This window comes from Sceloporus occidentalis, unplaced genomic scaffold (genome assembly GCF_023333645.1).
Source record: "Sceloporus occidentalis isolate IW3139 unplaced genomic scaffold, rSceOcc1.0.p SCAF_12, whole genome shotgun sequence".
Taxonomy (NCBI): Eukaryota; Metazoa; Chordata; class Lepidosauria; order Squamata; family Phrynosomatidae; genus Sceloporus; species Sceloporus occidentalis.
In genome coordinates this window covers 9,721,528-9,748,608 of record NW_028316992.1, presented here as the reverse complement: position 1 = coordinate 9,748,608, position 27,081 = coordinate 9,721,528, and the positions used below count along the sequence as shown (strand labels likewise).

Genomic DNA, 27,081 nt, shown 5'->3' with positions numbered 1-27,081 from the left:
CTGGCACCAATCAGGCTTCCAGAAGGGAGGAATCCAACAACCAGGGTGCCACTGCAGAAAAGGACCTTGTTCAGGAAAAGATGTGGCCATCCAAAGGTACCTAGGGAGGCTACTGCAGCTTTGTAACCTACCACAGTTGCCCATTTCTGGCCTAAACAGACAAGATACAATTTAGCAACCTAGTGTAATACACCCTATGAACTCCTCCATGTAGGTTCCATGAAGAATATCTAGATAGGGAGAAATGAGCATTCAAAGATGTTGGAGAATAGTATCTGGATCTAGTCTGTGAACAAGTATTCATCTTCCCTATGTAGGTGCCACTCCTTTAGAGTGGGTGGCAATGTAACCAATTTCTTTTGTAGCATACCAAGCATGAACTGGGAGCACATGCTCTAAAAACAGCTGCTGGGAATGAAGCACTGAGGAAGTCTTAGATGTCTCTATATCTATAGGTTGGTCTTCAGCATTGGATGCCAGAACACATTCTATACTTTGTGATCTCAGTGATTATCAGAAACAAAGGACTAATGCTGAAGATGATCTAAACATTCAGTCATCCCTGCAGAATGTACTTAGGTTTTTTTCTTCCTCCTCCCTTCTGTCTTTATTGCCATTTCCACCACTGGTATTGAGAATCACTAAAATTCTTATCAACCTAAGTTTTAAGTCTTTGAAAGACTTCCTTTTCTCCCTTGGGATGACCCTCATTAGCCTCTGTGCTGTCTATAGTGTTTGGGTGGCAGGGCAGTACGCTCTGTTGGCATCAAACCTGACTGACCTCCTGGTACTGGTCCCAATTCAGTTGCCTGAATGGTATTGGGTTTCGGCTGATGAAGCTAGCCCACAGGCAACAACTTACCAGCAGATTTTCAAATAGTGCAAAACTTGTAGCTATAGCTGTGGTACGACACCTGAGATCCATCAGTTCTGGGTAAATTTCAGTTTTTCCTTGAGTCAGAAACAAGATGGGGTATTTATTTTGTTTTTGCCTGACCCTGCAAGAAAATTGCAACTAAGTTATATTTTAACAGGAAAAAAAAAACATCTTCCACATTCTCCTACTATGAATACACAACAATTTACTTACAAATTTAAAAGTAGTTTCAACAGTATCATGCTAGCTGTATGAAAATGCTTATGAACAGAGTCAAATTGTTTATGGACATTAATGTTACATTTATTTTCTCAGAAAAGTGGAATAGGGTTATAAATGTCATCTAATCTCCCGTTCCCTCATAACTTTTCATCTCCATGAAAGACCAATTTGACAGTTACTAGTGTTTAGGCAAAAAGATTATAGTAGATGGGACACAAACCATGACAATTTGCAAATAATTTTATTAGTGACACACATTAGTTCAGCCTTTAGATGTACAGCTCTTGGTTCTTTAGCAGTATCATCATCATCATCATCATCATCATCATCATCATCATCATCATCTTAAATTCCACCATTCTCCCAATATATGAACTCAAGGCAGCGTATCTGCAGAGGTGGGAGCGTAACAAGAAGCTCTGCTTGCAGGCATGCTTCTTCCTAATTTTAATGGATTGTGGCTGTTTTTTGTTTATTGAATTAATGGACACATCAGCAAGTAATTCTGTTAACCATGTTTTGTTGCTTAACCATCAATTGCATGGCAAATTACCAAATTGCCTTCTTCATTCCTCTTGTTAACTTCTGTTTTAGAGTGGGGTAAACAGTAGGGGAACAAGTCAGAGTTCACAAGCCCATAAGAAAACATGGGGTTAGCCTGCGATTTCTGGCTAGTTAACAAACCAATACTGTAAATGCAGGATTCTGCTTCACAAGCCAAATTTCCATAAACTGCACTTTAGCTTATCACGATGTGCAAACAAAGTTGTTACGTTTCACAACAGAACAGCAAATAAGTTTCTGTCACTGTCCAGTCCTTTAGAGCCTTAAGGAGCCCGTTATCATGATGTTACTAATGAGCTGCACAGCAATAACAAAATGTTAAATTTAACATAATCTATTTCTATTCATTGTCTTGGTTAGGTATGAGCCTTTCCCACATGAGATTACTTTGAATACAATCTATATTCTCCAGTTTAAAAATATGTCTCTCCAAAATGATATTGAAAAGTATTTCCATTTGCTCACATTGTGCATATATCTGCATCAAATGAAGAAAATATAATCCTCCTGCTTCCAGCCTTAAGCAGAACAGTTTTCAAAATTATGTCCAAGAAGAGGTTCATGTCAAAGTAGGTTGAAAGGTTGCCATCCCATATACCATCCTGCCAAAAAAAGGCACACAAATAATCCTGCATCTATTTTAAATAGAATGCTTCTATTTTAAAAAACCGTTATCTTCGAATTCACTTTATAAGCCACACTTTCTTACCCTCTGCTGACAGATCCATTTGATTTCTATATTAAACCCAACATTTTCAGGAATACATTCTAGTACCTGTGTAAAAAAGCATAATTCATGTTACCAAAAATTACGGGCAACATTTACCACTAAAATCCAGGAAAAAGTTGTGCTCACTGTATTTAGGAGTGACATCAATATTTTCTAGATTTTGAAACAAAATGGTTCTCCTCAAGCTACAGGGCAGGGAACCATCTAACTAAAAAGATTGTATGTACAGCGCTGTGTAAATTTACAGCGCTTCATAAATAAAGGTTAATAATAATAATACAGGAACAGCCTTTCAAGATTCCCAATGGCCAACAAATGTCTATTGCAAAGGATAGCTACATTAACAGCCCAGAACATGTTATTTTTAGTTATGACATTACTCATATTTATACAGTGCATTCTGGGTTTCCATCTCTGTCACACTAGCAGAATACATTAACAAACCCAAGAAACAGATTCGTAGGCAAAGATATCCAGAAACTAGGTAGGCTGTCAATGGAACAGATTTTAATGGCAATCAGCATTTACTAGAGGAACATTTGACCCTACTAAAAGTAGGAAGGGCTACTAAAGGAAAAAATAAACTTAATAGCCTATATCCAGAGATATTTATCACCAGTACCCTCCATGCTACACTAGCTCACATACAAAACTGTAAAGAAAACAATAAGGAAAGAAACGCAGTGCTTGGTTGAAATCTTTGACTACAGTAGGACCTTGGTATTCATGGGTGATCCATTCTGGACTTCCTTGAGAATTCTAAAATCTGTGGGATCTCAAGTCTCATTGTCCCCAATGGCAGTGTGTGCATGTGGCTGCACAGCCATTCGGGACAAGGGGACTTCAGGTAAGCCCTTGTTGTCCTCAAAGGCGGTGTGGCCATGTGCATGCACCACCACTGGGGACAACAGGGACTCTCCCTAATGGTGGCATGTAGCCACAGACACATGCCGCCATTGGGGACAACGTGGGCAGTATTTCCAACAACAGTAAGAGAAGCTGCTTCTGGCTGCTTCTTTTATGTTTAGGCATAGTACTAGTAATGAGAGGACGAAGCATGAATATAATTCAGTGGGAATTTCAGATGCAGCTGGGGAGATAAAAAAAATGCAGTGTTTTTAACCAATTGTGCTGCCGCTCACTGTGATGGTGGTGACTTGCTCATATGGCAAATTTGTTCCCTGATTTGGTATAGGCAGGCTGCCCTAGACTGATTACTTACGTTTTGTAGAGAAGGGAATGGTTGCATATCAGAAGGAACATTTTCGTTTTCTTTAAATGATTCTGCAATGAAATTTATATTAAAAAATGCCTTGAAAAGAAGTCTTAGACAAAAGGCATATACTGTGATGGAAAACTTCATGATTTCTAACTGAACAGTGGTAATTCATATATGCCATGGAATCATGACCTGATGGGCTGATTCTATCCTACCTCTACCCCGCCTCACTCCCAAGGAAGCAGTTAATTGATGACGGAAAGAAAACTCACACACAGTGCTTCCAATAGCTGCCTGGTGCTAAGAGAGAGAGATTAATTCTGCCCAACTCTTTTTTGCTCTGATTCTGTCCTTCCCTTTCTGGAGCATGAGATAAAATTGCTTGTACTAATAAGTGCCTGAAGTTTTAATGACCAGGGGCCAAACTTAATTACCACGGTAACTCTTATTCTAAATGGTCTTCTATTGCAATTCTAATTCCAAATGGCCTTCAAAATAATTGCCAACTCAGGAGCAACTGCATTTTTTCAGTAGCAAAATGTAACTTGCCATCTTGATACTTAAGACTTCAGTGGCAATGCAATGAGAGCTTAGCAGTAGAACTGACTCCAGTGAAGCTTATCAGGTCAACTATTTCATTTTAATATATTTTAGAGTTGTTGTGCAATACATTTCTACACAAACTCTTGCAAATTAAGCAGCATTAAAAGATACTCTATGGTACAACCACTATGACGTATTCAACTATTAATGAGAAAGTTCATTAACTGACTCAAAGTACAAAAGATTAAAGCAAAAAGGATTTTAAAGAATTCTACATACCTTGACTATCTTTTGATTTTAATGCAGTCACATGGGCCAGCTACCAAAATAAAATTTAAAAAAGGAATGAAATGAATATATGCTCTGTTAGGAAGTAGCAAGCTATTTCAAAAACAGCTTATTTATTTCTGAACAGTGATTGCACACTGGCCTCAAAATAAAGCAATGAGCTGTCTATAAGAATTGTTTGTTCAATCTTGATCTGTAGGTAGGTCTATGATATGGGATGCTTAGAGTTAGGGCCGGAACAGAGCAACCATAAATGCCGGCTTCTGGGTGGTTTGGGGAATGCAGCGTTTATACTCCAAGAAACCACTCAGTCAGCTACACAGGGGTAGCTTCAAGATGCTCCAGGGGCATGCTGCTAGAGCACCTGGATGTTGTGTTGGGGCTGCCTAAGGTGGCTCAAAACCAACCCGAATAAGAGATCTCTTCCACTCCTATTTGGGCTGGTGGTGGAGGGTGTCTTCAGGACCACGGCATATTTGCTGCAGTCTGTCCCAAGGCTTCTTTGGCAGGGGGGGGGGGGGCTTCAAGCTGTCCCTTCCTGCTGGTCTGTCCCAATCCTTACTTTTCTGATTACCTGGACCCTATAACATTCTGAAATGGCTAGCTCTGAAATTACAACAAACCAGGGCTTAATTAACAAAGAAAATCCAATCATCTGAAAGCAATTCAAATACTTCTCCCAAGGATTAATGAAATTCTGAACAGTGCTTTGGGTAATTAAGTCAACCATTTGTTATGCAGTACAGTACACAGTATCATGAGTTCTTGGACTTTTTGAGTCCCTGTGAACAGGAATTTGGAGTTAAAGTGTTCTGTGCTCCTACTGGTAACAAATATAATTCTAGTTCTAATTTACTAGTGGCAAGCGAGTAAGCAGCACACAGCCACATCATAACAGAACTGATGGCATTTATTCTCTCTGTGAACGAAAACCAAGTAGACTGTTTTAAAAAGCTCTACATATACACTTTATCTTTTTATAATGAAATTTTATGGCCAAATTTGTTACATTTTTTTCAATTAAGTTAACAGTTAATATCTAATGGAAAACATATGTCCAAAACTGCTGAGAGTGACACTCGATGAACCTCAATATTATTGTAGCTAAAACAAGCCTACACTGGCAGCTGTTTTGATCTTTCATTAAGGTTTCCATTTCACGGGAAAGGGTAGACTATAATGTTTTCTTAGGCCCAGTATAGACTGGTGCTATGTGCCGGCCTGGGGCTGAAATTAGGGCTCAGGAGAGCGGAGCGTCTGCACACTCCCGAGCCCTACCACGCTGTCCAGGTGCCATCTTGGCGTGAGCGCCGATAATGTGCCTTGTGCGCCACATCCAAATGGTGCAGCGCATGAGTGGCATCATCATGGTGCACGAGCACAACAATGGTGCCAGTTCTGTGGTGCAAAAAGAAGCCCCTTTTCAGGTCTTCTTTTTCTGCCGTGCACAGACCGTGCTGTGTGGCTGCTGTGGCCTGCTTCTGGGGCAGAAAGGGGCGGCATCTCGCTGCTCCTTTCTGCCCGTCTGTTGAGCCCCTTAAGTTTTCTCATACAGATGACAAGCTTTGTCTAACATTGTAGAGCTTCCTTTAAGAAGGAGATGACAGACCCAGTGCATTCAGGTTTTCAGAAGGTCAAATAAAATTTTCTTCTCTGGCATTTGAAGTAAGCTGCTGCTGTTTGTATAACCTTTACATTGTGGAACTTTTATGCTGCTGCTGTAACTGATTGCTGACTCAGTTCACTTATGTTTATAGACTTTATATTGTTAGTACCTTTGAAGCGAGTGGGAAAGAAATGTTAAATTAGAATCAACACCAGATTTCTAAAACAAATTTAAAAACCTGCCTCTTTGTGCAGTTTCATACAATACCTGAAGTAACTGCAGCTGGGCGAATGTGAGCTCCTTAACGGCAATCTCAAACAGTTCCAATGGTTCAGTATCATTTTTCTTTTAAGCAAATGGGAGAAAAAGGATTATGTCAGAAAGCCACAAGACACCAAGAATTCTTCTGAGACGTGCATTTTACACACAGCTAAAAGACTGCTAAATTTTAGACAGTAATTACATATACATAACCTACACTAGATTTAGATTCTGCCACTACCACTCATTATGTTTAAAGTCATTATGACCTCTTTCCTTCTTTATAAACTAGAAAACAAGAAGAGAAATGAATGAATGAATGAATAACCTCAATGATCAGCTTGTGGATAACATTGTTAGAATTCTCTTAACTTTGCCTGGAACTTCTCCAAGCGCTTATGGATACGAGCATTGACATATATCACAAATGATTTATTTTTTCCTTCTTACCCAATAAAACCAGAAGTGCATTATGCTGTTAATATTTATTTTACTGTATGTTTCATACACCATCCACCACATAAACAGCTTGGGTCCAGGCTATTTGAAGAACCATATCTCCCTGTATGAGCCCCACAGAATATTGAGGTCATCGGGAGAGCCCAGAATAATAATAATAATAATAATAATAATAATAATAATAATAATATCTTGCCCCATCTGCACTCAGGCAATCGGGGCAGCTTACAACATTAAAAATTATACATATCATATCCCCCAACCCTCCCTCAATTAAAAGATCAGTAACAGTTAAAACTATCAATAAAAACAAACCAACAACAACAAACACAAATGGACAGGTAAACAGCAATGGGATCGGTCCATTACTTTCTCTCTTTGGTGGCCGGGTGTCTATTCAGGGAAGGCCTGCTGGAAGGGATCCGTCTTAACTGCTTTTTAAAAGCTCTCTAAGGTGGTTATATGACGGATCTCATCTGGCAGGCCATTCCATAGTATGGAAGCGATAGCCAAAAAGGTCCTCTGGGCAGTTGTTGATAACCTGATTTTTATTGGTTGTAATAGAGATCTTAAAATTGGTGTAATATGGTCTCTTCTAGATGTACCCGAGACAAGTCTGGCTGTCATATTCTGTACCAGTTGAAGTTTCCTTACCAAGCATAAGGGTAGCCCCATGTAGAGTGCATTACAGAAATCCAGACATGATTACAGTTACCAGCGTGTGTACTATGGTTTCAAGATCCCTGACTTCCAAGAAAGGGCACAGCTGGCATATCTTCTGTCTGTCCCACAACCCTCTCGGGTGTGTTTGGTGGGAACAAGAGAAACGGCCTTTTCAATGGCTGCTCCCATGCTCTAGAACTCCCTCCCTAGAGGCCAGGATGGCGCCATCCTTGCTGTCCTTCTGATGACAGGTAAAACATTTTTATGCCGCCAGGCTTTTGCATGAGATGGATGCTGTTTTGCTTTTGTTTTTAAAGAGTTTTAACTTTAAATTTTAATAATGTAATGTTTTTTAATTGTCTGAATTGTTTTATTGTTTTTTTAAATGTGTATTTTTCATGTTTTATAGTGTTTTAATTTGGACTATTTTAGATTTGTTAGCCGCCTTGCATCTCTGTACTGGGAGGAAGGTGTGATAGTAATAATAACAATAATAATAATAATAATAAGAAGAAGAAGAAGAAGAAGAATGTCATTTTCACATCATTTTTGCCCTTTTCCTTCCCATCAAAAACCCTCACTGAAAACACGCCTATTGTTTAAGTTAACTGATCACTGTTTAGACACAGATCACTAGACAGCAGTGCACACATTTATGAATTACACATTTTTTACCTTTTTCATAGCAATGCAACAAGTAAGATCATGATATATGATGGGGACGTGATCCCGGGAAAGGTGTACATCAAATTCCACAAAGGCTGCTCCCTAAACCAGAAGATGGGAGGGGGCCAAGAATGATGAAGACAATAGTTTGTTAAATTTAAGATGCAAGGTCAAAAAACAACAACAATGATTTAATAAATGGTTTTGTGATACCATATTGCTTTTTTCATTCTTAATACTGTAGCTTGCCTATAACAATCAGGGTACTAATGCAGAACAACTTCGGAACTTAAACCACTTCATAAAAATAATTTCAAATAGTTTGCAGAGAGTATTTCTACGTTTCCCCTCTTCTAATATATAAATTCCAATACACGTATGAAGTTTCCTCCACCTTCCTTGTAAACATTCCACAGTGCGTCCTGAAACTGTATTTCATATATTTAAACCTCTTTAAGGAAAGGACTTGCAGGATGTCCCAGCCCTCACAATCTTTGATCTGCAGTCACTGTGCAGCAGAGGTCAATTCTGCCTGCTTATTACTGCACACTAAATACAGTTTAAGATTCCTTGACTGGGCTGGATCAATAATAAACCTCCTATGAAAAGAAAAACTATTTCTTTTGCTAAAGAGACTAATATCCAGACAAGGATTTTTACTAGAGGAAGCTGGCGGAGCCTATTTTAATTAGTTCTCCAATCCCCCCTCCCCCCAATCTAACCTCTGGAACAGTTTTTCCAGGGAAGAATTGGCCAAATATCTTTCTGCAGTGAGAGCATCCCACAAACTTGTCATCCCATCTTCTCTGAAGATGCCAGCCACAGATGCTGGAGAAACGTCAGGAAGAAAATCTTCTAGAACATGGCCACCTAGCCCGAAAAACCCACAAAAAACTATGGATGCCGGCCATGAAAGCCTTCGACTTCACAAACAGAGCTTTGTTTATAAGAACATGTGGATCCAGTCCTGTGCAAATAAGCTTCTAGGACAAAGTAGATTACCACAATACACTCATATAGTGTTACTATTGCATTTTTACTGCTCTGGCTGCCTCCTGATGCATTCTGGAGTGTGTAGTTCTCTGATGCCTAAAAGCTCTCTGGCAGAGAATTCTAAATGCCTTTACCTAAACTGCAAATCCCAGAATGCAACAGGAGGCAGCCAGAGCAGTAAAAGTGACAGCACTATAAGAGTGTAGTACGGTAATCTCTAAAGCCTATTTGAGAAATTTGACATCAGCAATTTTTTCATAAAAGGCTGGCAATTTGAAAAGATTAGTTTATAGATGCAAAGCTTTGGCAAAATATATTTATAAATGAATATAGTTTATATTATACGTCACTCTGCAGCCTCAAGAGCTTGTGTTATATTTTTATTATACAACAGAACATACACAACTAATAATGGAAGATTGAACACCAATGCTTACAGGAAACAAAGACCTATACATTTTTCTCTGTAATGTAAAAAGAAACACAGCATGCTGCAAATAGTATTAAGCATTCTTGTGGTAACACAGAAACACAAAAATAAGATTATGAACTTAATATGAGTGTAAACATAGTATGACTGTGTTCATAACACTAATATAAAATTATGAATGAAATCCAACCATTGTTCTTTTGTCATTGGTACAGTATGAGATATTCTTCCTCCTGCACCTGCCAAGTCTCTTAGGGCAGAGGGGTGCCAGAGGAGATGGAGAATCAGGCAGCTTCCTGTTTCATTGATAGATGCCTTCCATTTGCAGAGACACTGCTTTGAATACTGCTCAATGTCTTTCTACACTGTTCACATAATTATTTTTTTCCAGAACAGATAATCAAAGGTATGGACATGCAAAAAAGAAACAAAATAAAAATATTGATGCACGTACATGTTTAGCAGCGTTCTTTAAGGAAGCAATAGTGTTTTCTCGAAGCTTAGCAAGCCTGGGGACAAAAGCAAAGGGTTTTAGTTTATGATTAAAAAAATAAAGAATGAATCATAAGTTCACATTATATAAACATGAAACAGAGAAGCCAGCAAAAACTATGCACTTGCAAGGCAAATTGCAACAAGTGAGAAAGCCTTCATCAATATCAAATGTTTGTCTTATACTGTGGGCTCTTGATATCCAATGGGATTTGGTTCCAGGACACCCCATGGATACCAAAATCTGTGGAGGCTCAAGTCCCATTATATACAATGTTGTAGCAAAATGGTGTCCCTTATAGAAAATGACAAAATCAATTTTTGTTTGTTGGAACTTTTTGGGGACAGAATATTTTCAAGCTGTGGATGGTTGCATCTGTGGATGCAGAATCCATAGATATGGAGAACTGACCGTATATTATGAAGAGGTTTCTTGAAATACATAATCAAAATGCAAAAGCAATATTTAAACTGGGAAATGAGTTGGTAAGCTAATATTCATACCCCAAATTGCTGTTTCTAGTGAACAGTAATAATTGGCCCTTATCAAGAAATGTGAATCTTTCTTGATTTTGAAAAGAAAAATCATGTTGCTGGGTTACACATTTTAGAATGTGAAATTTATTAAGTTGCCCAGCAAAAAGGGTCCGTCAGCAACTAAGCATAGGCCATGTCTACCTGAGGTCCAATTTTCTATTATTCTGTGCCTTGTTGTAGTACAGCTATCATAAACACAAGGGACAAATAGGGGCTATATTTCTCTCTCACACACACACACCTACAAACACACACACTCTACAGACATGAAATGGAAGAAATGGCCATAATCCAAGACAGATAGAAGCAAATGAATGGTCTCCCCGAGGAGCTCCGTCTTGTGACCTCCCTGGAAACATTTAAAAAGAGGCTCAAAACCTTCCTCTTCTATCAAGCCTTCCCCCCTGTAAAATGAAGCTGTGTATTCCTGTTCCCATCGATTCTCCGCCTTACCCTGTTGAATGATTGTGTTCAGATTTTGTATAATTTGTATTAGTGGATTTTATCTATTTTTATGAGATGTTTTTAATGGTTTTTATATGGTCTGTAAACCGCTTTATTATTAGTAGTAGTAGTAGTATTAATAATGCAGCTTTCAGCATATGCTGAAAGTTGTACTGGAAGAAGCGGTGCTGTGCGCTGGAAAGAGTAATGGGGAATGCACCTGTGGCATACACACCGTCGTGGCCACAAGCCACATTACTTTAAATGGGACTTATGCCTATGCGGAATTTCCCTTATGCGAGGAGGAAATCCAGAACGGATCCCCCGCGTAAGGGAAGGGACCACTGTATGTGAGAACAAATGTAGTTTCTTTGGATCATGACCAAAATGGAGGTGGTAGGCTAAAAATCTCAGGAACATTTACTGAAAATTAATTTTGTATAATTATGAGATGCACTTTCAAGCACGACATATTGAGGCCGAGAGACAATTAAGTCTTGAATCAAAGTAATTTCCTGATACATTGATCCAGCAGAGATTCTGCAGAAAGCCTCTTTCTCTAAGCAGAACTTTGCCTGTGGGAACTCCCTGTAACATAATCATTCATTGTAATTTAATTAAGAACCTACTTGGTGGTGGTTGTAGAGTTTCCTGCACCTCTGTGCCCAACATCCAGCCCGGTTCTCGACCTCCAGTATTTAGCATATGAAGCTTGCATATCACAAAAGTATCCCTGAATTGGTTTAATAATTATGTAGTCCACTACAAAGAGAAAGCAAAGATCACTTGATTGTCTATTTTTAAATTCTTTATCAGATTAGAACAGTGCTTTATTGGTGCAAAACAAACAAACATCTGGAATACAAAAACAAAACAAACAAATGCACACAACAACCCCAAAATGCAATTGGTATGTAAACCAACAGGGATAATTAAAAACTATTCATATTTATTAAGCACTTTTGTATGAACTGTTTGTGTAGACTATTCTCTTAACACTGTTTGAATTAGAGTGTTAGTTCCTGATGTCTATTGTGAGACCGGGGGGGCACAAAGGGGGCTCTTTCTGTTAGTAGGAAGCACCAGGATCCAGCAGAGACTCCACATTGTAGAATGGAGGTTATTTAATTATTCATTCATTGAATTTATATCCTGCCTTTCTCCCAAAATGGGACTCAAGGTGGCTTACCATAATTTTTAAAAGCTCCAACTAAAACATTAATTTGCAATGCTGATAACCTCTTCTATGTGTCACCTACTTTGGCAGGCTCCCATGTCACTACTCCCTTCTTCCAACATTAGCAGATCTCTTCTAAGGACTATCTGAATCCAACTCAGTATATTGAAATGCAGAAAAGAAAATAATCAAATTACTGAATAAACCCATGTATAAATAAATAAAAAATTGAGGGGGAAAATCACCCCCCAAACCTGGGTCAACTTATACACAAATGATGCTGGAATAGGGACCCAGCATGAAGGCAATGACAAGAGGCAGAGGCAAGAAGTCCCTCTTGGTGTGGAAACAGTGTTCCTACCCCATTACCTCTTCCTTCCCCAAACTAGAGAGCAAGGCAGCTGTCCACATTTCCTCACCTCCACTCCCCCAAGTGGGTTCACCAACACCAGAACACAAAGAGAAATTGTGGTGGCTATTTTTAATAGGGCCTCTCTGCCTCCTGAGACTTATACAGTATGCCCCTATTAAAAATGACCACCACGTTATCTTTTCGGGTTCTGTTACTGCTGAACCCATGGGTGGAAAAAGTAAGTGAAGAAGGATGGAGGGCTGTCTTTCTTTCTCCAGTTTGGGCAAATGTGGGGTAATGGGGTGGGAATGCTGCTTCCACAAGAGGAGCTTCTTGCCTCTGCCTCTTATCACTGCCTTTATGCTCCGTCCCTAATAGAAGTAGGTTGCTGTTGTTGCTCTCCCTCCCTCCCACCCCACTTTTTATCAGGCTGAATTCTGATTATTTTTGCTCATTTATTTTCCTTTCCCTATCTGTATTGTATAGATGTAAACATTTTAAGCTCAGCAATACCATTTACATCCCTTCATTTGCAACTCCTCAGATCCTCTCTTTCTCTTTAGATCTTCCTAAGGATGCTCCCTCTATGCACTTTTAAAAGGGGAGGAAATTATTTGTTTGTTGCATGCCCCTAAGTTTTACCCTCAACTTATCCAGGGGGTGTAGCAAAATCTGTAATTATGGACCCAAAACTTTCCCTTGACTTACACATAACATCGACTTATCTATGAATATTTACAGTAACTCATGCTTGCATTTCAAGTAATCATACCTCTAACTTTTCCTATTGTTTTTCGTGACATTCTGCTCATAATAGGAAGTGTAAGAATACCACAACTCCTTCCTGATTCTGCAATAGTGGAGGATAACAGGCACGCAGAGCCCACATGACCAGGAAGTGTATCTCCTTGGATCACTGCTTCACTGAGATCTTCCTAAAAATGCCAAAAACATTATATTTAAGAATGTTAAATTATTCCAAAACTGATGAAATCTGAAATAAGCATTTCCTTGAGTATCTGTCTTGCTCCTGGAAAGCAGATAAAGAACACAGCAATGCCAGGGTATTTGTGCTAATTGTTTAGGACCAGCATTTGTCAATACAATTACTGGGTTTTTTTTGCACCTACTATTGCTATGTGCATATATACTATATTCCAACTACTAAGGAAATGGATTCATGCAAACCCATCCTAATATAAATCAGTTTTCAAAGTGCTGCAAGACTTCCAACATAACAGACTGACACAACTATCTCTTCAAAGGCTTCAGTTGTGTAAATCAAGCATATTTTCAATTGAATGTTTATATATCCTTGACTCACATTAACCTTGTCACTATTTTTAAATTTTCTGAAACATGTACATGCTGGTCTTAGCAACTTATAATCAATCTTATGCTTCACTAGTTATAGATTATTCAATGTACTGCATATACCCAACATATTTATTAACAGTGAAAAATATAGAACACAAAATTTAAATGATATCCTTGCTACCCCTTGACATTGAGTTTATGAAGATGGTACTACTAGAGACAGAGAAGATCAATTAAAATAACATATGGAATAATTCTTGTTCCATATAGTGCACTTCTCTGCTTTTATTCAATGAAAGAGCAGTTTTCCAATCATCACTGTTGTTAAGATACAGATTTAAGAAAGATCACAACTCAGAAACCAGAGTTTATCTCAGAGAGACTTCCAGCAGCCAGGAGGCAGGATACCAAACTCACTGGAGAACTTGGTTTTTATATCCAAGAAAAAATTAGATCTCATTCAAATAACTGCAGGATCTCCCAGCTTGGATGCTGTCTTCTAAATGTGATGAGGGGAGGAAACATTAGTCTGAGGACTGCTCCTGTCTCATCATGCGTAGAGGCTTGGGGCAGAAGCAGTAGTGTTGAAACATGCGCTTCGTTAGAGAAATGTGTAGGGGAATCTAATAAGATTTCCATTCTTGCTTAGGATCAATCTTGGGGACCAAACTTCTCATCCTCTGTGAGGTATATTTCCTCTCTCCTCTTCTTCCAGTTTCCTATCTGTAACTGTGTTAGGGTGGCTGCAACCCTGAAATATGATAAGGAGTGATCCAACAAAAAGAATAAGTCATACTGTAAAATGGAGCATGTATTTTCAAAAAACGCTACAGATATTGAACTTTGTCAGATATCAAAGAGGAAAAATACTCTCTCACACACCCATTCCCTCACCTCAAAAAAGTCAAAGATTAATTCCAAGTTGTCTGGTTCCATAGTCTGTATAGAGTATTCTGTCCACCGGTCAGGCTGCAGACCGTAACCACATTCTGGCTGAGAATGCCGAGACTTGAATTCATTATCACTTATTAGCGAAATCTCTAATGTGTTTGCCATTTTATGATGAAGTGTAGGTGACAGTCTATCATCCTCGTCATCTTCACCCTCCTCCTCCAAGCCTTCAAGGGTGAGTTTCACCCTACACAGGAAGGAGAAAGCAAAATCTGATGCTGTGTGTCATAGAACCTCAGTGACAGTGACAGAATGTAGATCATCCTGTGGTGTTAAGAGGATCTAATAGATGTATTCTGCTTATGGTAACACACAAGGATGCAAATGAAGTGTATAAAAAATTACACCTGGTATGGAGAAAGAGAGACGTTTTCCTGCATACTTAATACTAAAGCTCAAGACCATCCAATGAAGCTAAATATTGGAAGATTCAGGACAGAGAAAAGAAAGTACTTCTTCATGCAGTGCAAGCTTAAGCTATAGAATTTACTTCTGTAAGATATAGAGATGACCATTTTGGATGAATCCACATACTCTATAGAAAATGTAGTCAAAGTCAAGCCCACAGACTACATGTGGCCACCCAAGGCCATTTTCTGGTCTCAAGGGCCCCCATCCCTCCATTTTTATACTAAAACGCCCATGCCACAATTCCTAGGTGGTTTCTCCTTCCTGCCTGTTTAAAGCCCAAGAGAGGTCTTTCTAAGACCAAGAAGTGAAGCAGAAGTCAACTTCTAGTTCACTTCCTAGTTTAATAAAGGCCTCTCCTGGGCCTAAAACAGTCCCGAGTCCAAACACACGCCAAAATTGTCCCCACTTGTCTCGGAGGGGAGGGGACATTTTTAAAAAGAAAAAGAGAGAGAGAAAGGTGAAAAAAGTTTTAGAAATTAAGAAGGTGGGGGAATGGCAGGAAGTGCTGTCCTCCAGGGACCCAGAGTGGGCAATGAGGCCTCCATGCCTTGGCAGTTGACCACCCTTTCTCTGTGGCACAGAGGATAAAGATATGAGAATCTATTAATCATGACGTTTATATTTATTTGCAGTCCTTAGCCTCTAAACAGGTTACATAAAAACTAACTAAATAAAATAAATTAATCTCCTAACCCAAGGCAAATAATTTCTCCTCTCAGACCAAAATAGTACATATAGTAGCAGTCAAGGGCACCAGGCATTGGGCTCTTCAATCTTTTCCTCTCTGTGAAAAATATTTCTTACATAGCCTGCTAGTGGCAGCTGAAGGAGAACAGGGGCCAATGGGACTTCCATTATGCCTATAATTTACCTCCATGCTCAGAGACCCTGATAAATAGCAACATTTAAGCATTACTTCAAAATGAATCTGGGGATCGTTGAGCCATTTATTGTATCTTTAGCATCTTCCAAAGCTTTGAAGTAGCAGATTAGTAATCACTGCCTACGAAGTGATTGAGAACATCTCTCTAAAATGAATAGGCAGATAATTTGGCTTAATCTGTGTATTTATGCTTATATTTCAAATAAATACTATTCTGTTCTATTCATTCCAAACCACAGATGATACATAGTAGCTTTGCCTTTCAACTTTTGATGCAATCAGTAGTTCTCATATCCTAAATCTTACAGCTAATCATGTATGTTTGTAGAAACAAAACACCTAAATCGTATGGTTGCAGACATATTCTCTGTTTACACCTGTGTTTGAGACCCTTGTTGAATTGCACTTAGCATGCAATTTCCCAATTCTTCAAAGAAGAAAATTCCAGAAAGGCACTTCTGCCATCAGGTCTTCCTGTTATAATAAGGATCTGCATGAAGGAGAAGATCCATGAACTAATACATTGAGCACTAGTTAGAAAGCACATCTAACTATGCACGTTAAATACATCTGTCTCACACAGGGAACCAATGGGAACTGAATATGAAGTATACTGTCACACAAACACCTTATCACTTGAACTTAAAGTATGAACAACGTCTGAGTTGTTATCCAGTCCTCTGTTCAGTACTCTTCCACAAAACAATGTCACTGTTTCACAAAAAAGTAAAGAAAAGAACTAATATGATCAGTTTATTCAAAATTCAGTTAAGGACTCCCAAGATATTGAGGATTTCTGTACAAAAAGATTTTAGGAGCTGGTTTAACACACTTACCCACTATAGCTTTATTTTTAAGATTCTACAAAGCAACGGCAGTGATTTCAGAAGAAATCAAGAGCTGATTAGAAAGAATGAGATGTAGGGATGAATCTAGTAGTTATTTTTGCAGAAAAGATTTTGACTTATGAGACTTAAAAAAATTAACTAATCAAGGAATGTATACGTTTAAAAAATTACACTGATACAAATTAAAGTGTCAATGCAACTATATTATTTAGGCCAGTATTCAGCATGACCAAAACAGGATCATCAATTAGAGTAAATCATACCTAAATCTGGACTTTTTAAATTTTTTCTTAGTTATTGATACAGGAGGTTTTTCAGAAAAATGCAGCCGTAGTCTTATTTCTGTCTGACATGTCAGCCATCCAGAATCAATACTCGTCACATCATCTGAGAAAGTAAAAAGCAAAACAAAAACAGGAGTTATAGTTCTATATAATCTATAAAATTTTATAGTCCTATAAAATTTTCTATATCATAGAATATCAATAAACTCTGTTAAAGACAGCTATCCAGGTACCAGTGCTAGAATTTGTTCCCAAAAGGGAAGAACCATCATAAGATCCTATGACTGCTGAAACTAGACACAGAAATAGACATTCAAATGTCTGTGGCATAGGCAAAACAGATCTGAACTGACATAAATATGTCTTAATTGACTTTAGTAATAAATGGTCTGTTGTGTGAAATGTCAGCAGGTTGTGAATATAGAGTTCTGTAACTAACCCTGCACACTCCCAGGGAAGAGAAAAATTATAGGGAAAGCTGCATCTTATTCCCAGAAGGAACTGAGGGCAAAAAGAGTACACAAGAGCACACATTGGTGGCCTACTGTCACTAGCAGCAACAGACAGATGAAGTGTTTGTTTTGAAATAAGGATATTCCTGAACTTAATTCAATGAAGTCATGTTCAGATTAGGAGGGAAAGGTAGAAGGCAAAGTAATAAACTTCACAAACCCCATCTAGACTATGTCACCTATTATCAAATTCCAATCCACTGTTATGGGGGTATGTAAGGGCACGGTCTTCCCATTATTCAAGCACTGAACATATATGTGTAGTATTGTTTTCTGTTTGTACAATGGAGCAAGTTTTCAAGGCCATCTATTATGAAAGTGTTGGGAAAAGTTCATTCTTATTGCTCAGGCTAACAAGATTAATTTGATTCAGCACTGCTAATGAGACAGATGAATGACTATCACAGAACAAGTATTTGTTAAGAATAAAATAAGTAATTACATGGTCACAAGGGAACAAGTTCAATGCTCAACTAAGATGGGAAGGATTCCCAGACCTGGGGGGAGGGCATAGGGGGGGCGCAGAAAGGCACAGACCACCTCAGGTGTGTGTTAGTTACATCCTGTTTTCTTCTGGGGCCATTAACAAAACTTGCCATGTGGGAATGACTCCAGAACAGGGAGGGAGGGAGAGAAGGCAGGCAGGGAAAATCACCTCAGAACCTGCTTCAACATTTCCGAGAGCATAATTTTATGTAGGGCAGGAAGGCAAATATTATCCCCAAGCCTGCTCCAGCAGGACTCCATCCCATCCCCCAGGGCTTTCTATCAGCAAGTGGTCTATAGGAAGGACCCTGATTTTACTATGCATCCTTGTTGCTTGAAAACTGTCTTGAACAGATTTATATCCTGAAAGATGGGATGCAAACAACTTTGGATTAATGAACACCAATTAGGCAGTGCCTCCCTACAAGTTACACCCTTGTCCTAAGCAGTTATGTTGGGGTGACATCTGTGCAGTGCTGTGCATAGCAAACGTTGTTCTACCTTGCTCAGTCAGTCCAGTTATTTGGTTGCCTAAATACTGTATGAAGGGGAACACATCCTCATTTTAAGTATTTCAAAGTAATTTTTCATCACAAACATCTTAAGGGAAATTCATCTATACTGTATACATGAAAGAGTCATACAGAATGACTGTTAATCTACTTACCAAATGTTCCAAAGTGTCCATCGTCAATGGAAATATTCTCTAGAATTGAAAGGACAAACTGTGAGTGCAGTACACATCCACTGGTTGTTCAATTACTTGCTAGTTTAGGCTGCAATCCTACACATTCATGCTTAGGAAAAAGTCCCTCTGAACTTAATGGGACTTACATCTGAGTAGGTATGCAGAGGTTCACAGTGTGAGTTTATGTCCTACCATAGCACTTTATTTCAAATTTCAGCTAAGACACTTTAAATAAGAAGGCAAATAATGTTTATTGGAATTTGTGATACCTCTAATCTCTGTTTTCTTGATATAAAACAATCTCTAGATACCCTCAGCAGGATGTAGTTCCTTCAAACAAAGCTTTTTACACTGGAGAAAGGGCATAGCATATCCTGGGAGTGCATCATGTCATGATGTTACACTTGGGGCATACAATTCATTGTACTCATGTGAAGTACATGCTAAATAGCCAAAAAAATACATTTTGCTGTTTGTTTCTAGTTTAGGGAGAGAGCTTCTTGATTATCATTAAATTTCTTATTCTCCCTCCCACCCCATTCTAGATACAATATTTAAACTTCCACACTTCCCCCATGCCTTAGAAATGTAAACATTAAAACCTTGAAAAATAAAATAAACTCGGTAACAAATCAGACTTATGTTGGGTTTTAAGATGACTAAGTTCTACTATCAAATGTTTAGGATTTCCCTGTTATTTCCATTAAGTCTGGCCTTCCAGATGTGGGATAAGGACAGTTTGTTCTCAGAAATTACAAAAGAAAAAAAAAGAGATCATTTTGGAAGAATACCATCAAGACCTTAAATATGTGTAATAAATCTCTCACTGTCAGAGGGACTACTCAACTGAAAACATTTTGTCAGAAAACTGGTAAAAGTTTTCAAATAAATGTAAATTTCCCTTCAGCCAGGTAAATGGGCCCTAAGTTGTCTAAAAGAGGTCACTGAATGTCACTGATACCCAGACATTGATACGAGAAAGCATTTCTAATAATGACAGTTACCATTTTATGTTTGCAGACACTTAAAATATTTGAATATGTGAATTTGCCTAAATATAATGTGCGGTATAGTAATCTATGTAATGAAGAAAATGGAGTGTAGACTAGAGGAGACTTAAAAGGATCCACCGATCACTGAAGGGCATGAGTCCCTGAGTATTCTTTTAAAAATGAATGAATAAGTTTAAATCCACTTATGATACACACAAATCTTTAGAAAGCAAAGACAATAGCTGAAATCCTGTGAATGCCCATTAAAAAAAAGTCCCACTTAGTTTAATGGGACTTAATTCCTAGAAATGTCTGCACAGAACTGCAGCTCCAGACTATCTTCCTAGGTTTGCTGCTTTGAAGACCATATGCTAAGAAATAATATATTTAGGATGAAATATAAGGAATGCATTTCCATTTATAATTTTAAATTTAGAATTAAGTATGCTAAGCACTATCATTTCAGGTGCTGAAATTCCTTAGAAACTGAGATCAAGTAGTACCAATCAGTTTATGAAACCATCTTGAAGGGGGAAGAACATTAATTTGAATCAAAAAGTAGTCCCATTTATTCTAAATTGGCAGAAAGGTACATCCTCTATGTGTATCCTTTATTTACTTTTAAGTCCTGTTGTATTTATGAATAAATTTTACTATATTGTTTCAGGAAAGCAATGCTTAGAATTGAGGAAATATATTTTCTGGAAGAAGTAGAAAAAAAACTCCCAAACAACTTGGTGTTAAAACTTTGAGATGGTCAGTTTACAGTTTCTACTAGGAAGCATGGTCTGTAAAAACAAGAACAAAAATGAGGTGGAGGTGGGGGCTCCCAGGCTCAAAGCACAATGAATACTGTCAGTAGTGTTGATTTGAAACTGGTCTCTGTATTGATGTTTTAGTTATTTTTTTAAGTGAATGCTTTGGGGTCTGTGAATTCATCTATTTGGTGAAGTCCTAATGCAGTGTCTCCAAACACAGCACACATCTACTGGGATGATCCCTTCCAGTCTTCTCCAGCGTCAAGCTCAGGAATGAGAGTTGGGCTTATCTGTGCCGCACATCCAATGCCCAAATTAAAATCACAGGCAACTTCACCAACCCTGTTTGAACAGCTAAAATTTGTGGAGCTTGTTAAAGATACAAGCCAGGAAAAAATAGATGCTCAAATCCATCTGTTTCAACTATAAGTACAAGCATTTTATACCAATTTGGAGAGCAATGCACATGCTGTGCTAGGAAGGAAGGATGCCTGTGTAGCAGTGGTATTAGTGTTAACGCAACAAAATATTATCAACCCCACTAAATCATTTTGTAAAATATTAGTAATCTTATGCATATGCTTCAAACAGATGCAATTGGTGCCCATACCTAATGGGGTAATTGATCGTGGTGGTAGATGAGTCTCCCACTTGTGAATTATGACTTGGCATGGACCATCGATAGTCTGTAATTTAAAAGTTAAATGTCTGCAATAACGTTCATTAAATCTGATTTTTACCTGCGATGCCATATTCAGTCTACTTACACACCCTGTAAAGTGCAAAAGACAGGCCTTGGTTCATACCATTTGTCACATAACCGCAGATGCCACTATAGTGCATCTGGTCATCCTAACACTAAACTTCTTGTTCAAATGATCTCTCTCCATGCCCTGAAGGAGGAAATGGGATAGGATGGCATTCGTTTAACCTATCCCTGACATCTATACATTTTCCCTAACTTCAAATCAAAAGCTGTATGTCTCTAGAGACTAGGCTAAATGTACAGAAGTCTAAAACTAGGCTAGTGTGTATCATCACTCTCTCATACATTCCACTCCACATAACAAATGTGTTAAATGAACAGGGTTTAACTTTTTTAAACTTGCAAATACTAGTCCAAAATAGAAAAGTTTCTAGATTATGTTAACAGATTTACCACGTTCAAAATAATTGGAAATTTTATAAAACAGGAGCAAATGTCATACATATTAGTAGCTTTGCTTTTCACATAGTAATATTTTTATATGGAGGCAATTAAAAATAGCAAAGAGCTGCCTTTGTTGGAACTAATTTGGACCCTTAAGTCATTGTTATGGCATTCTATAGTCACCAGTCACACATTTTCAAACAAAAAGCCTGTACAGAAGAGGCCTGGAATACCTACACTTAAAAAAAAAAGAACCCAAACAAAACAACAACAAACCTAACTATATAAAGGCATCCTTCAACCACATATGGAACTCTTCCCAGTAGCGTCATGGGGGGGGGGGGGGGTTCACAGGCCACACCAGGTCACCCCCTAGAAGGGGGGTGATACCAGATTGGCTCACTGCCTTCATGCGGGGCTTTTCAGGGCTGCACGGGCATCCCTAGGCCTCTCACAGGTGTTTCTAGGCCCCGCTAGGGGCTTTTTGTGGCAGAATGGAAGCTCCTTGGCGCCCATTGCCCCAAAAACCATACCACAAGTCCAGGGCCATAATTCCCGCTCCCTGCACTGGGTGTCACCCGGTGTGGGAATGTGACTCACTCTTCCATTCCCTAGGGCCTAGAAAGTTTTATCTTCCTACTTGTACAAGTTACACATAAATGAGAATTTCTCTGAAATCTATATATATATAGTACTGTATGGGTTTCTATAAACAATTTGTGAAATGGTATTGGCAGCTGCAGAGGGATGAAGGATTGTGGCAGGTGCAAAAGTTGGTTTTAATTCCTGTAGTGGGCCAGTTTGGTGACATTTTTCACTGAAAAATTGCAACTGGCTATCACTTTCACTTGCAAATTCCAGAATCTTCAGCAACTTTTCAGGGGTTGGTAAGGTAATGGTAAAGGAAGTCCCTTGGCATGAATGTCTAGTCGTAACTGACTGTATGGGCTGGTGCTCAGCTCCGTTTCTAGGCCGAAGAGCCAGCATTGTCCGAGGACTGCTCTGGTGGTCATGTGGCTAGTATGACTGTAGCAAATGCTGTTACCTTCCCACTTAAGTGGTACCTATTTATTTACTTGTATTTGCATGCTTTTGAACTGCTAGGTTGGCAGAAGCTGGGACTAGTGACGGAAGCTCACACCATTATGCAGCACTCGGGCCTCAAACTGCCAACCTTTTGATCTTCCGATCATCAGAATTGGCATTTTAACTTCGTTTTTAAGACCATCTGCTACTTCTGCAGCCCTCCAGGAGTGGCAATTAATCACTTCCGGTGAGCATACCCACCCGATTTTGTATAAGACATATAGCTCCACCTCCTTGAATAGGACTGCAATATCTTTATTTCACAGCTGCTTTTGATATCGTTTTTAATTGTTAATTTTAATGTATTTTTATTGATATGCTTGTATTTGTATTTTATACTAGATTGTAATTCTGCCTCGATCAACCTGGGAGAGGTGGGAAAATATAAATAAAATTTATTTATTTATTTATTTATTTATTTATTTAAACATCCTAAAAATACAATGAGGAGTCTGGGAAAAGCTTGGGAGTTGCAAAAACAATAATAATGGGGGCAGAAGGACATGTAACCCATGGGGTTCACAATATCCATTCCTCTGTTAAGGACATGAGAAAAGAAAGAAAAGTTGAGGGAGAATACAACTGATAAATACAACTTAGAAATAGTTGCATATGTAATTCCTCGGGAAAGGAAGTGAATTTGTGGGACTCAGAAGGGAAAAAAAATGGTGCAAGTGTTATTTTTCAGTCTGATCTTCCTTGCTTTCTGTTTTGATAGCTACACAAAGTTAAATGACAAATATCCATTTGTAATTTCCTGCACCCACTCATAGATACAATTTCAATATTAAACAAAAAAGCTTAAGAGATTATATGAGGTATCTAAGGCAGTGTGAAGTCGAAGGCTTTCATGGCCGGCATCCAGTTTTTTGTGGGTTTTTCAGGCTATGTGGCCATGTTCTACAAGAGTTTCTTCCTGACGTTTCGCCAGCATCTATGGCTGGCATCTTCAAAGAATGCTTGCCTGGAAAAGAGTTGTGTGTGTGTGTGTATGTGTGTGTGTGTGTGTGTGTGTGTGTGTATATATATATATATATATATTGTGTGACCTGGAAAGGCAGGAGTGATTTGCATGTGTATTGTTCTGTTGCTAATGGCAGGCTTCAGGGTGGGAGGGTATGAAAAGGAGGATTAGTGTCTGCTTGATTAGCACTCATTGTCTGCTGGGAAACCCCTGACCCTGGGAGATTTCTTATTTGCATTTATTGAGTCTTTATCTTGCTATCTTTCAGGACTGGTAGCCAAACCTTGTTTACTTTAAGGGTTTCCTCTTTCCTGTTGAAATTGTCTAGGTGTTTGTGGATTTCAATGGCTTCCCTGTGCATCCTGACCTGGTAGTGGTTGGCATGGTCCAGAATTTCAGTGTTTTCAAACAGTATTTTATGCCCAGGATGGTTTGTGGCATGTTCTGCTACTGCTGATTTTTCTGGCTGGCCCAGTCTGCAGTGTCTCTCATGTTCCTTGATTCTTGTTTGCACACTGCGTTTGGTGGTCCCTATGTAGACTTGTCCGCAGCTGCATGGTATGCGGTAAACTCCTGCGGCTGTGAGAGGGTCTCTCTGGTCCTTGGCTGAGCGAAGCATTTGTTGGATTTTCTTCGTCAGTTTGTAAACCATTTGAAGGTTGTGCTTCCTCACCACTTTGCCTATTCTGTCTGTATGGTAAAATACCTTCCCTTTGGGTGACTGCTTGTCTTCACTCCTCTGGGTTTTCCTGGGCCTGGCAGCCCTTCTGATGTCTGAGCTGGAATAACTATTGGCCTGTAAAGCCCGGTCCAGGTGCTTCAATTCATCTTCCAAGAAGTGGGGTTCACAGATGTGTTTTGCTCGGTCTACCGGTGTTTTGATTGTGCTTCTTTTTTGTCCTGGGTGATGGTTGGAGTTCCTGTGCAGGTATCTGTCTGTATGTGTGGGTTTTCTGTATACTGTGTGACCCAAACATTGGTTCGGTTTGCGGATGACTAGGACATCCAACAATGGCAGTGTTCCTTCCTTTTCTTTTTCCATTGTGAATTGGATGTTGGGATGGATGTTGTTCAGATGGTTCAGGAACACAGCCAGATTTTCTTCTCCATGGCTCCAAATGATTAATCAACTCAGGACTGTGACCCTCCTCATTGAGTCTATCCATCTGGTATGCAGTCTTTCTCTCCTTTTGCTGCTCTCTACCTTTCCTAGCATTATTGTCTTTTCCAATGAATCATTCCAATGAATCATGATGTGGCCAAAGTACAACAGCCTTTATTTAGTCATCTTGGGTTCAAGGGAGATTTCAGATTTCAATGACCCATTTGTTTGTCTTTTTGTCTATCCACTGTATCCTCAGCACTCTTCTCCAACACCACATCCCAAATGAGTAAATTTTCTTCTTATCCTCTTTCTTCACCATCCAGCTGTTGTATCCATACATGGTGATGGGGAATACAATGGCTTGGACAATTTTAACTTTAGTGCTCAATTTTATATTTTTACACTTTAGGATTTTGTCTAGTTATTTCATAGATGCCCTTCCCATTCCTAGTCTTCTTATTTCTTTGCTGCAGACTCCATTCTGATCAATGTTTGATCCTAGGTATAGGATCTCTTTCACTATTTTGATTTCTTCATTGCCTAGGTTCAATATATGTAGCTCCTCTGTGGTCATTATTTTCCTTTTCTTTTATGTTCAGCAGTAAGCCTGCCTTTACACTTTCTTCTTTAACTTTCCTTAGAAATTGTTCCAAGTCTGTTTTTGGCTAGTGGTATGGTGTTATCCACATAGCTTTGACTGTTTATGTTACTTCCTCTAATCTTCACTCCTCCTCCTTCTAGGTCTAGACCTAGTCCTAGTCCATATTTTCTGCATACAGTGGGACCTTGGTATCCATGGGGGAATCTGTTCTGGACCCCCCCCCGCGAATACCAAAATCCGCAGATGCTCAAATCCCATTGTCTTTAATAGCAGCGCAGCCTTGTGGCCATGCCACCGTTAAGAACAAAAGGACAAAAGTCCCTCACTCCCCTCCTCCCTTATTCCCCTCTCCCTCCACCCTCCTTCCTTACCTGCTTCCTGCCTTCCTCTTGGGGGGCAGACTCCGGCTCCCAGTCAGTCGGGGCTAGGACTGGAGCCCATCCCGAGGCCCAATACCCGTGACAAAGCCTCTAGGCCCTGAGACCCAACCCCCAGCCCTGGCCCAGGCTACCTCAGACTATGGTCCAGTCTTTTGTATCTCCTTTTTTGTACATCATAGTAGGAGCCCTATTTGTTGTTGTTGTAAACTGCCCTCAAGTTGATCTAGACCAGGGGTAGGCAACCTGCGGCTCGCGGGCCAGATGCGGCCCGGCAAGGCCTTGGGACTGGCCCCAGCCTGGTCCTGCCACCGATTGCCACCGGGGCCTTTGGGGGGCAATTGTCTATAGAAGCCTCCGAAACATGCATTTATATTAACATTTTTTTAAAAATCAGCAATTTTTTTCGCGTGTCCTCCATTTTTTTTAAAAAGTGTCTTCCATTTGAAAATTTTGTCCTACATTTGTCCTGGTTTATTTATATATTTATTTTAAAAAAATATTTAATTATTTATTTTTTGGCTTCCGCCCCCCAGTTGTCTGAGGGACAGCAACCCGGCCCCCGGCTCAAAAAGGTTGCCTACCCCTGATCTAGACCCATGGTGATCCTATGGATGAGACATCTCCAAGATTTCCTGTCCTCCACTGCTCTGCTTAGGTCCTGTAAACTCATATCAACGATCTCCTTAATGGAATCCATCATCTAGCATGTGGCCTTTCTCTCTTTCTACTTCCCTCCACCTTTCCTAGCATTATTGTTTTTTCCAGTGAGTCCTCCCTTCTCATGATGTGCCTGAAGTACAACATTCTTAGTTTTGTCATCCTAGCTTCCAGGGAGATTTCCGGCTTGATCTGCTCTAGGACCTACTTGTTTGTCTTTTTGGCCATCCGCAGTATTCTCAGCATTCTTCTCCAGCACCACATCTCAAATGCATTGATTTTCTTCCTATCCGCTGTCTTCACTATTCAGCTCTTGCATCCATGGTAACAGGGAATACAATGGCTTGGATGATTTTAACTTTTGTGCTGTTGTATCTTTGCATTTTAGAATCTTTTCTAGTTCTTTCATAGCCCCTTTCCCCATTCTTAATCTTCTTCTGATTTCCTGGCTGCAGTCCCTATTTCTATCAATATTTAACCCCAGG

General features: G+C 39.3%; 1 protein-coding gene across 2 annotated transcripts in view; it reads right to left on the bottom strand.

Annotated features, from left to right (window-relative positions):
- The window catches only part of GPCPD1 (glycerophosphocholine phosphodiesterase 1), a 47,705-nt gene that overhangs the window by 5,677 nt on the left and 14,947 nt on the right, over window positions 1–27,081 (bottom strand). For both annotated transcript variants that reach the window (XM_089477970.1, XM_089477968.1), the window contains 14 exons: window positions 21,264–21,339; window positions 18,883–18,921; window positions 17,197–17,320; window positions 14,735–14,978; window positions 13,296–13,458; window positions 11,624–11,756; window positions 9,976–10,030; window positions 8,108–8,200; window positions 6,317–6,394; window positions 4,435–4,474; window positions 3,616–3,677; window positions 2,373–2,438; window positions 2,129–2,265; window positions 863–998 (listed from right to left, as the gene is read on the bottom strand). In XM_089477970.1, coding sequence (XP_089334096.1) covers window positions 863–998; window positions 2,129–2,265; window positions 2,373–2,438; window positions 3,616–3,677; window positions 4,435–4,474; window positions 6,317–6,394; window positions 8,108–8,200; window positions 9,976–10,030; window positions 11,624–11,756; window positions 13,296–13,458; window positions 14,735–14,978; window positions 17,197–17,320; window positions 18,883–18,921; window positions 21,264–21,339 — 1,446 coding nt within the window. The remainder of the gene's footprint in view (window positions 1–862; window positions 999–2,128; window positions 2,266–2,372; window positions 2,439–3,615; window positions 3,678–4,434; window positions 4,475–6,316; window positions 6,395–8,107; window positions 8,201–9,975; window positions 10,031–11,623; window positions 11,757–13,295; window positions 13,459–14,734; window positions 14,979–17,196; window positions 17,321–18,882; window positions 18,922–21,263; window positions 21,340–27,081) is intronic.